Genomic DNA, 11097 nt, shown 5'->3' with positions numbered 1-11097 from the left:
GATTTTATGGAATTTATATTACATTTATTTCTGTCTTTTCGTGTAGTCGTTCGCATAATCTTGTCTCTCGACGCATTCAAATGTAGCGACGTAATAAGGCGCGAGATGAGTTCGTGGAAAAAAAAAAAACGTCGGAGGGCGGCGCCATTGAAAATATATCGGATGCAGGTGCTACACCGGTCTCCGAGGCATGAGTCGATATTAAGAAATTTCCTGCCATTCCTTCGGATGCGATTAATCTTCGTCTCGACCCAGGGGCCGCCTCCCGTTTCTTCTTCCCTTTTCTCTTAACCGAGTACGAACGCATCTCGCGCCGTCACAGGCTTGATAAACTCTTTAAGTTCTTCGTTTCCTTAGGGCGACGCGAAACTTCCCACCGGATTTACAGTAGTCTGCGGTTTTGCGATAAGGAATCTCCACGATTTCTATTTATCAAAAGGCATGCTTTTAGTACGATCTATGGAAAAGTAGGCATCAAATTACAAAGGTCGCCTCGCAGATTTCTGTAAATCTCCAGGAATTTTCGCGCCGACTCGAACGTCTCTCTTTAACAGCGCGTCGGGAATTCCGCGAGGTTCCTTTTTCGTAAATTCCAATTGGCGATTCGACGAGTTTCGGCTAGATCCCGATAAGTAGCGCCAATCATAAAAATAAACGGAGGTGGCGCTCTGTCTCGGCAGTGGACAAAATCGGAGGTTAACGTCTCCTCGACCGCGATCCGTCGTCTGCTGAATACAATTTCAATTTTTGATGATAAATAAAAATCTCAAAAATTAAATTATGCAAGAATCAAAGTTTTCGAATTAAGTTCAATGATTATATTTTAGCAACAAGATTGAAATCTGACCCCACTGAAGAGGTTTTAAACATCTCATGCTTTTCATTGTGTATTGTCGCAGTTACAAGAACTTTATACTGCCGTTGATATTAATTGAAAAGCGTTTTCCCTCCGAGTAGAATAATCCCTAGATGACCACATTGGAATCCTCACTGGACCGACGTGATCTAAGAATTTTCTAGTGCAGGAATCTTAATTTTCAGCAGATTTCGGTACGTGGTCGTACCGCAGCCGAGCTCCGTTTCATACGGATTCTGATGCTCGCGATTGGCTCCGTTCTCATCTGAGAAATTTGAAAATAAACGAGCGAGCGTGGCCCTGCTTTTGCGCTCGCAGCGCCTTGATCGGATAAACGACTACTTAAACGCATTCGTAACAATATACAACTAAAACTAGCGTGAACTCGTTCGCGATCGTTCACGACCGCGAAGCTCTCTCGCTTCTCTCCTCTCTTTCTCTCTCAACCTCGCCCTTTCACTCTTTCTATCTCTCTCGCTCCCTTTCATTTCTAAAAGTTCCAAGGTGCGGCCTGCTAAAAGTGGGCACGAACGATAACGACGCAACCCTGCAAAGTGGTGTGCGAGTAAAGTGCGAATTGGTTTAATTTTCCCGTGGTTGGCGATTAGTTTCTCTCTTGCCGGCAGAGGCGTTGCACAGGCCGTCATTTACGGCCGCACGACGGCCTAGCCTCTGGGAGTTTCCTTCTGGTTACTTGCGATGGGCTCGTTTGGTTTTCTTTTAGAGAAATCGTATCTTGTCGAGTGTTTCATCTGGATTCCTGGTAATTCTTCCGGCCCTCCCACTTCTTCCGTTATGCCCGGCGCTTCGACCTCCGCTGAGGTACGTCGGCTATCACGCTCGCGTCGACCGCCTTGGATTCTTATTGCGTTTGTTGCTGCTGCTGCTGTTGCTCCTGCTGTTGTTGCTGTTGCTGCAACTCCAACGCTGCAGTGTCCTTTATGTGTTTTTCCACCTATGATTGATGAATCATGATTTGATTGAATTGAGTTTTGTACATTATTTGGACATGTAATCAGTTGGAGTATATGCTACGGTCTTACCACTTTTCTCACGTGTTTGTAAGCAGGTGTGTTTTCATCTCCATGGACATTGTCTAGTTTATACGGTGGCTTGATCGTAACGTCATTGAAGACCACAATGTTCTGTCCATTCCACGCAATGTTTTGAATAGTCTTAGAAATGGCGATGAATAGTTTCTGGCCTTCGGGCGAGACTCCGGCCTGCAGGCTCTTGACCAGTCTCCTTTTCTCTTCAATGTGGTTACGCACTCGTTTGGTTAGCCTCTCTAAGTTCAGACTTTGCGGTGGCTCATTCGACGTGGGACTCACCTCACGCTTCACTTGAACATCCGACACCAGAGACAGGTTCACTATATGAACATCGTTCAAAGATAGTCTACCACTTGACGATGGGCACTCTAAGTAAAACTTGCTAAGGAACCCTTTTTAAAGTTCATTAAATGATTAACTTCTAAAATATGTGCTATGACTGACAAACAAAGGGAAAAGGTTATGCTCCATGCACTTGTCTCCCATACTTCACACATTCGTATCGGCCAAAATCAAGAATTCGATTACGAACATGGTGTAAATAATTCGCTATGACAATACTAAAGTAACGCAAGCAAAGCAAAGCAAAACTCATTCAAAGTCATTACAGCGGATAAAGCACAAATCTCCATTTAATATTTGTAAAGCTTGCAAAATCAGGGACCTGTAAATGAATGAAATAGCAATGATTAACTAAACCTGAATTAGTGATACTGTCAGAATCATTAATGGGCTGTACGAAAAACTCCATTATCTATTTAAAGTTCCCTTATTCGGTGTCCTATATTGGACCTTAAGATCTATGGACTGAATTCTCCAAGGACAAAACTAACCTGACTTTTGACCAAGACACTTTTAACCTAAAATCGGCCGACTACTTGAAAAAAGAGCATGCCAAATGTAGCACGCATTCGGAGTGTCCGGAGCGCAGGACGAACACAAGTACCGGCTAATCTCTTACGAGTTTTATTTACAATCCTCGTGGCGACGATAACGGAGATGAGGCAAAGGCGAAGGAACGCGGCATGGCAGGAGTCGGTGGGTCGATTTTCGCGAGTTCGGTCACATTAAAAGGATACTCAGGATGAGCATTTTGGTCTGTGGGTCGAACGCTAGGACCTCGCCCTCGATTTCCTTGTTGTAACAAGTTTTACAGGCCACCGTACTCCCGATGCTGAACCAGTCGCTGACGCCGGCCATTTTTCACTACAGACAGGACCCGCCGAGACTCCCGCCATCTGTGGACATCTCGCGGAATGAGGTTAGTTTCGGCATCCGCCGTTAATGGCGTTGCAACATTTCAGTTGGTGATGCCCTCTACAAAAATCACGTTTGAAAAGTATTCCCGCGTCCGTTTGATCTCCGTGCGTATTTCCTCTCATCTTACTTCGCTGTTTCTTATGTGTACCGTATAGTGTTTGGAGAGCTGTGTATATTGAAAAAAAGATCTTTTCTACCGAATCACCAGCCTAAAGAAATGAACTGAACATTTCAGGTCGAAGAAAGATCGGAAAGTAAGCAGAATATTAATAAAATGCCGATTCGAATAGGGAGTAAAAATACTCGTAAAAAATAGGCGTCCAATAATGCGTTCATTAATTTTTTTTATAGATTCATATGTAGCTATAAAAAAAGCAACGTAATTTTAGCTCGCGGGTGTCCGGATAACATCGCCAGTGAGTTTGGGTGTATCCCTCAGGAAATTCCTTCGATAATTTAAAATGGATTACTTCGTTAATCCGTCGATATTGCAAGGTTTGTCGGATAAGTTTTTTATGACTTTTCTTCATAATTTTAGATCCTGCGGGACGAATTGGTATCTTTGACGAGAATGGTCACTTCTCGCACTTTCATTTTGCGTGAGTTTATTCACCCGATTTTGTACTCTCCGAGTGAAAATCCAAAATTCGACGACTGAAAATATCGGGGTGAAGGTTTTGAACGCGTGTAACATATTTAAATACAATTAATGCCATTAAATAGTAGAGTGAAGTCTGCCATTTAAAATGATATACATGGGCGTAAAAGGGAAATAACTATATTTGAAAAGAAAGCGTCAAATCTTAAACGGCAAAAACCGCTGCAACTTCCTGGACAATGAAATAGCTCACTTTTAGCTTTTTCATCAGATTGGAGATACAAAATTGACTCTCAATTACTGAAGGTTCCGTCTGCAAATTTAATCGGTTGCGTCAGCTGTGTGTGACCGGTTAATTCTGCAATATGTCGAGAACTATTGGTTAGAATGTTTGATACACAACGGCATATGTCTCGATTTCAGTTGACGGGGTTATGTCTCGACATGAACGCCCCGCGTTTCGATTCCACTACGAACAAGCCTTGGGATGTCTCGGGCGACGTGACATGTACGCATGCAAAAGGCAATTGCAGGTCGTAGAGTGAATCTCGACTCGCAACCGCATTACGGTCCGAGATTCACCATCTGGTTCCGTCGACAGGGACGCCATTAATTCCGCGGAGCTTCCTCTCTTCCTTCGTCGAGATCCTCCCCTCGCCCCTCGAAAACATCGCTGCAAATCGAACATAACCTATCCCGCGTTCCCGCGGATTTAACGATCCATTACGTCTGCGTTCGCGCTCGTCTGGAGTTGCTTCCATCATTCGAAAGTTGCCACCAGTGTAGGAGATCCTGCCCAGAAAGACGTCCGTGGTGAATCCCCGGAACAGTTTTAACGAGGCGTGACTTCTGTTTCACCCCGTGTTATTAAACCCTCCACGTGCGACTGACGTATGAAGTTAACCACGTTGAACAATGAGAGCCACTGGAAGAACATCTATTTTCGAGCCGTAACTCTGGTTGCTTTTCGTGCAACACGAGAAAATTGACCTTAAATAAATTTAATTTCTGGGGTTTATTTTCCGTAGCGAGGTTACGTCGTGGCACGTTAATTGTTCACCGTTGTATATCATCACCGTAAAATTGCAACTCTATGTCTTGCTTTACTGCGGAGTTTTGAGTCGTCAAACTTTCGAAGTGGACAGCTCGAAGTTGTCGTTCCGTGGCGCCCCCGTCTAGCGGAAGTTGGCATCGGTGCTTCTGGCATTGGTCTTATCTAGAGAAACGTCCTTGGTAAGGTTTACGGCACAGTTTCAGCAAGGTTTTTGTTTCGGTTTGATGTTTTTAATCCCAGCGCACACGCGAGGTCGCACGAAGTTGTGTTCGTCGCACGATGTGGAATACCGAAAGGAGAGCTCGGCACGAGTTTCTGACTAGCCTCTGGCATGTAATCTCCGCAGGGAAGTGCGCGATTCCGAAGTGACCTTCTCCCGCCGGTCCGCTATCTTGCCAAACTTTAATGTTAAATAAAGTATAGTAAGCTTGTATGTTTAACGCGTGAAGTGAGACTTTATCGGTCCTATCACGGCTGCTCTTCCCTCGTGCCAAAGGGCGATACGATACCTTCTCGTTCAAGCCACTTTTCGATCATCAAACTTTCAAGGTGTAGCACCTAATAGATTATATATCCGGCCATTTTGCCGGGCGATGCAAACAACGCATGCGTTGTGCAAAGGTACGGGACAACTTCGTACCTATTTCCAGGTTATCATTTTCGTCAGGGATACACGCCTCCATATTTCGATTTACTTCTCGTCTGCTATCTCATCAAACTGGAAAGTTGAATAGAACTTGACCTTATGATCTCTTTCGAAGAACATAACCTTAAATTTCCTATTTAGACATTAGTTTCGCGTGACGCGCCACCTAATACGAGTTTCAATCGAGGAAAGTTTCAAGATGGAAATATCGACTTGTAACTCGGCTATTTGCATCAATCCCGATTCCGTATGAAATTGGTCATATTTACAGAGCCGCGCTACCCAATAAATCAGTGATCGAAATGTCTGATTACTCGCAATTTCCCGATAAGCCGAAATTGCATAAACGATGTAAACTTAACCCACGGAATCTTATTTTATCTTTCCTATCACGTTTCCATTTTCACCCTGCCAAACCGCGTCCTCGTATTCCACCCCTGCAACGAGTTTTCAATGAAGAAACTTCCGAGGTGGAGGTACGTTGTCCCTTGTTCCCGCCATTCCCGCCGACTTCGAGGTTTAAAGCCTCGAACGACCCCCTTCATGTCGCATGTGGCCGGAATACAATTTACCGAAATGTGCCAGTTGCTCTCCAATTCCCCTTTCTTAACCTCGAAATCCTGGCAAATCGAATGATGCTGATATCGATAAACCCTATAATGCTGCTCCAAGTTCTAACGAATATTCAAACTGTCACAATTAACATTTTTCGTAAAGAAACCTCCACTCCAAAAAAACCAAGTTACTCATATCACGTAACCCTATCATAACATGTCGCACATGAAAGAAACCTTACCACATGTCAGTAATTAAAATTATTTTTTATACTAAAATTGAGTTACTACCTCTTTACAGTATCCTAAACGACATGTATTAGTATCCGACTTGCGGGATTTTTATTTATTTGGTTTTTTGAAGAGTAGGGCATATTTATCGAATTTATAGGTCGAAATTGACTTTATATTCGATATCACATGATCGTATTGATACAGACGAGTATCCCAGAAACAATCGATCAGTGACCAACGACCAACCAATTGATTTCGCCGACCCGAAGACGGAGTCACGTGGGCCGGGCGCTCATTTAATTCCCGAGTCTTCGGGCGTTTCCGTCGGCGTTCGGAACCGCTCGGGCGCTCTCGGGTTGGCGGGTTCTTCTTTAATCGTGTGCGCTGTCCAGTCAGTTTACAGTCGCGGTATCGTGCGAAGCGTCGTGCGAAGCGTCGCGGGACTCTTCTTCGTCTCTCGGCTCTCGTCGCACGCGCTTCGGAATGCTCGTTAAAAGATCTATTGAAAAAAATGCGTTTCCTCGGTGAAGCCAAGTGCACCGCCGCAAGTCAACCTCGTTTTCGTCGCACGAATGGCGTGCCTTAATCGATCTTAAACCCTGACCGGATCAACATAAACTCGAGTGTGATCAATGACCTAACCTGCTACCCACAGTGAAGTTCTCAACGAAAATCGATCGAGGGAATTTTCCAAGAATGACCCAACGACAAGGTAAAAAAAAAAAAGAAAACGTTAAAAAGTAAAAGATTTATAAAAGCGCGCCGCTAAATAGTTGACTGATTTAAATCATTATTACATATGATAAGAAGGTAAAGAGGGAAACGCAAACTAAGATCTATGGAAGCGTGTCGCTAGAGAGTTGAATAATTAAAATAACGATTACATTTGACACGGCAATTTAATAATTGTTATATACAAAAACCTTTGTGTAAAGGTTTAGAAAAGGGTACCTCATTGGAACTCTTTCGATGATTTCCTCAGCATTTCATTCTTCGTGTAAATGTAGTACAAGTGCGTTTCACGAGAGGTGAAAAGCGTCCGGGAAACGTTTTTGCGATAAAACGTAGCTGTAAAGTGCAAGGGCGCAGATATGGAAATATGGATTTTGCATTCGAATGAGACCGCGTTGTTTTACGTTTCTTCAGGGTTGTTTGGCGTGCAGTTTCGCGTCCCTGTTTCGGCCATGTGAACCGCACAGATGGAGCCCTCCCCTTTCACCCTTTAAATTGTTCTCCTTTGAAAATATTTTCTCTCTCTGTCGCGCGTGTAACGAGGGTCGAGTTTCGGAGAATGTCGAGGACTCGTGGGCGTCCTAGTCCTGTGTTTTTCTTCTGATGATCGCCTTCATCCTCGAGCCCCTATCTCTGGTCTGTGACGGCCGTTTCCCGGAGCCGGGGGATTAATTGCGGCGTTATTGTTTCTCGTTAATTTCGGGCACACGAACCGAGAGGCAAACGGGCGTGGTGCCAGTTGGCATTTAAAAGAAAGGACGACTTTTCGATGCCTGAACGATCGACATAGCACGCCAGAATAGACTGTAGGATGCATGGACCCCGCTTGATGACCTATCAAGACAATCGAACTGAAAGAGAGAAATCGAAGGTGCTTCTTTTGCTTTCTTCTTTTCCTTTACATGAAATAATTGTGCGACGTGATTAAGGAATTTGTTGGATTTGCAAATTGCATGTATCACAAGTCCACGTATGACGCGTAATTTCCATGGATTTTAGATACATGGATGTATAATACTGATTTGACTATGATAACAGTAGAATTAAAGGGGAGAATTGAAGGGGTTGCTTTCTTGTTCTTTCTTTCATTTTACGTGAATAACTGGGCGGTGCAATAAAGCGACAGATTAACTAATAGCAAGAGGGAGAAGGAAAGGTTAGCTCTGCTCGCTCTCTTTTCTTTTCTCTACCTTTATAAGAATAAAAAGAGAGCCGTTGAATTTGCAAGTTCTAATGTTTCCAACATCCGCGTACATTGCATAATTCTATGGATTTAGGATACATGGATATATATCGCTGATTTTACTAGGAAGGCGATAGAATTGAAGGGGTTGCTCTCTCGCGTTTTTATTTTATTTTACGTGAAATAATTGGGCGGTGCAATAAAGCAACAGTTTATTTAACAGTTTACGAAAGAAGTGGAGTGAACAACCTCTGCTCGCCTTCTTCCCTTTTCCCTAGAATATCTAGGGAGTGGTCGGGTTTAAGGGGGTCATGTGTTCTATGTCCGTGCTCAAGATGCGTAATTTCCATGGATATGGAATATATGGATGTACAAGATGAATAAAATATCGCGCATCATAGGGATATAAGGGCAGGGAAATTTTTTATTTATTTTTGTACCCTTGCGACATCTGGTTCACCCTGTTTAATGTTATTCTGACTAGGAAGATCGCAGAACTGAATGAGAGAAAACGAAGGGGTTGCTTTCTTGCTCTTTTTTTTTCTTTTTCTTTCTCTCCCCGTGAAACTTTTTGAAAGGAGCAATACGGTGACAGCCTATTTATCAGCAAGAGAGAAAGAGCCCCTCTGTTCGTTGTCTTTCTGTTTCCCTGCCTTCACAAGAATATCGAGGCAATTGTTGGATTTGCGGGATTTACGTTTCCCACGTGCTTGAAACAGACTTGGTCAGTTGGCTGAAATGTACAGAAGTCGTCGTTCGTCGAAACTTTATCTCCATTCAGGGTCTTTAAAGCGTACTCACGCGAGAACACGCCATTAACTCCGAAATTGCAGTTTTTATGATTTCTTCTTTTTCTTTTTTTTTTTTCATTGTGCCTGGGGAGCGATGACTCGGCTGGGATTTTTCCTTCTTCTTGCACTTATTTAAACTTAATAATTCGCCATGCCATTAGTCGTTAACATATTCCGAAACAGGGGAGCTCGTTATTTCTCGCGTGCATAAAATTCCAATCGATCATTACAAAGCAGCTGGGCTCTCGCGGGGCGATTTGAAAAGCAAATCGACTCGCTAATTTCCCATCGATCTTTCGCCTTCCATTATATTTCGCTGGTCATTAGTTAGTCGCGATTATTAACTCCTCCTGACGTCAAGAAATTCGAGATGATCCACGGCCTAGGTCGGGTAACTTTCGTGTATTTTTAGAAAATTTCGGATGCCTCGTCGGGGCCTACTTTTGGTTTCTTTGCAGCTTCGTATTCTCTTTTCGCCTACTCTCACTTTCCGTCCTCGCGGAAAATCCTGCAAAATTATACGACGACCCTGCGGCGCAATGGGAAATTTCTCCGGCGATCTTTGAGGAGCTAGGGGAAAATGGAGGAGGTAACGCGGGGTAAAGTTTCCCCCATCGCGGAATAAAATCCAGAGGTAAAAAACGAGCCGCGTGGAATAAATCGATTCCCCTCGAATAAATCTACTCGCGCGGAATAACGTTATTGGCGGGAAATAAGATTATTCGGGATGCCGAGTTGCCGGAGGATTTTTAAGACGGAGGAATCTTTAAGAGAAATTACCTATGCGCGTTTTAATGGCCGCGAACGGACTGGCGTGTTAATGCCGGCTAAGATAGCGCGTGTCATCTCGTTTTTGCTTAACCGACGCCGAATACGAGCACGAGCCGACGCAACAGTCGTGGAAAAAGTTAATGTATCTACGAGTTGGTAGGAAAAGTTCTGCGGAAAAGTGCAACTCGTTCTTCGCCATAACACGCGACGGCTTGAGAGCGCGTCCAAGATGGCGGCCGCTGCCCGTCGATTGTTCCTTTTTCCAACATTGACATTGAGAGCCGACTCAAAGTTTGCTCACGACTCGATAACGATGAGCCGTTACTTATATTATTATTGGCGATATTTTTCGCTCTCTCTCTTTTCCGACCGTAGCAATTAGATGTAGTCACTAGTTACCTTCGTTACGAGTTATGGCGAAGAAAAAAAAAGAAAATGCTCCAAGTCAGAGCTGGTAGTAAATGATGCGTCGCGGGTGAAAGACTGAAATAATGAAAATAATGGGAATTGCTTGACACGTGACGGCAAGTAAAACTTTATCCCAGTAATATATCATAAAGAAATGAATACGAAGAGATTCATAAAAAAGCTAACCATATCTTCTCTGTTTGCGAATTTCCGCAATTACACGCCTGAGAAATATGAAGGCTATCGTTCGTTTAAGTTGCCCCGATTGGTAACCTTTCGGGGGATTGTTTGCGACAACTTCGTACGCGTGTCAACGGTATTGCTAGATTTTTACAAGAATATTTAACTTACTTATAACCGGTGTTACAATTTCATTGTGTCAGATGTGTATTAAGTAACTACCGTCGTGGAGATATTCCACGTTAAAGGTGCGTAAAAATTGGATCTTTGGGTCGAGTCGTCCGACGTTTGCAGACCAAAGAGACGCCTCTTAAGTCGAGTCAAGAAGGGGGTTAATATCGTTAGATGAAAAGTATCCGGTGCAGCCTCATCAGCGCCTTGACGAGGTATCGGACGTACACGAGAGCAATCCAATTTAATGCCTGACCGGCGCAATTGCGCCGCGATGGCGGCGATAACTCGTGAAAAGACAATAGGCCAGATGGAAAGCTCCCATCTAAATCGACCGGATCGATCGGTTTCGATTCCTTCGGAAAAAGAGCAACGAGGTGTGCGGACCCTCCGCGGCCCTGCGAATTATCCGATACCACCCACGATGTAGACTGATAACGAGCACGAGGGTTTTAACAAACGAATTACCGAGGTTCTCCTCGGGGTCCTCTTCAGGGGAGAATTTATCGAGTGAGGACATCCTTGATAATGAATTCAGGTATTTCAATTCGGTGAATTCATTCGGCCCCACTTGGACATTTTATTTCCCTCTTGTAAAAATTTATTT

The 11097-nt window shown here is 43.8% G+C and overlaps 2 protein-coding genes across 2 annotated transcripts in view; one reads left to right on the top strand and one right to left on the bottom strand.

Annotated features, from left to right (window-relative positions):
* Positions 1–2: 2 nt before the first annotated feature.
* LOC105694169 (protein LSM12 homolog A-like) lies at positions 3–3120 on the bottom strand. The gene is made up of 3 exons (XM_012414577.1): positions 2988–3120; positions 1900–2276; positions 3–1811 (listed from the first exon to the last, which is right to left on the bottom strand). Exons 1-3 carry the CDS (start codon positions 3106–3108, stop codon positions 1719–1721), a joined length of 591 nt encoding a protein of 196 aa, XP_012270000.1. The 5' UTR covers positions 3109–3120; the 3' UTR covers positions 3–1718.
* A 3542-nt stretch (positions 3121–6662) lies between these two features.
* The window catches only part of LOC105694305 (QRFP-like peptide receptor), a 47209-nt gene continuing 42774 nt past the window's right edge, over positions 6663–11097 (top strand). Inside the window, exon 1 of the mRNA XM_012414837.1 lies at positions 6663–6966. The gene's annotated coding sequence lies outside the window, so the exon portion shown is untranslated. The remainder of the gene's footprint in view (positions 6967–11097) is intronic.

This window comes from Orussus abietinus, unplaced genomic scaffold, assembly GCF_000612105.2.
Source record: "Orussus abietinus isolate OABI.00-Male unplaced genomic scaffold, Oabi_2.0 scaffold6, whole genome shotgun sequence".
Taxonomy (NCBI): domain Eukaryota; kingdom Metazoa; phylum Arthropoda; class Insecta; order Hymenoptera; family Orussidae; genus Orussus; species Orussus abietinus.
Note: the sequence above shows the minus strand (reverse complement) of the source record. Positions and strands in the feature narration are given on the sequence as shown.

What these genes read in the sequence shown, in the direction of transcription:
- LOC105694169 (XM_012414577.1), bottom strand. Translation starts at nt 3,108, where the DNA reads ATGGCCGGCGTCAGCGACTGGTTCAGCATCGGGAGTACGGTGGCCTGT. An exon ending in GACCAAAATGCTCATCCTGA is followed by an intron (nt 2,277 to 2,987) that starts GTATCCTTTTAA and finishes AGTTTTACTTAG; the next exon opens with AGTGCCCATCGTCAAGTGGT. An exon ending in ACAAACACGTGAGAAAAGTG is followed by an intron (nt 1,812 to 1,899) that starts GTAAGACCGTAG and finishes CATCAATCATAG; the next exon opens with GTGGAAAAACACATAAAGGA.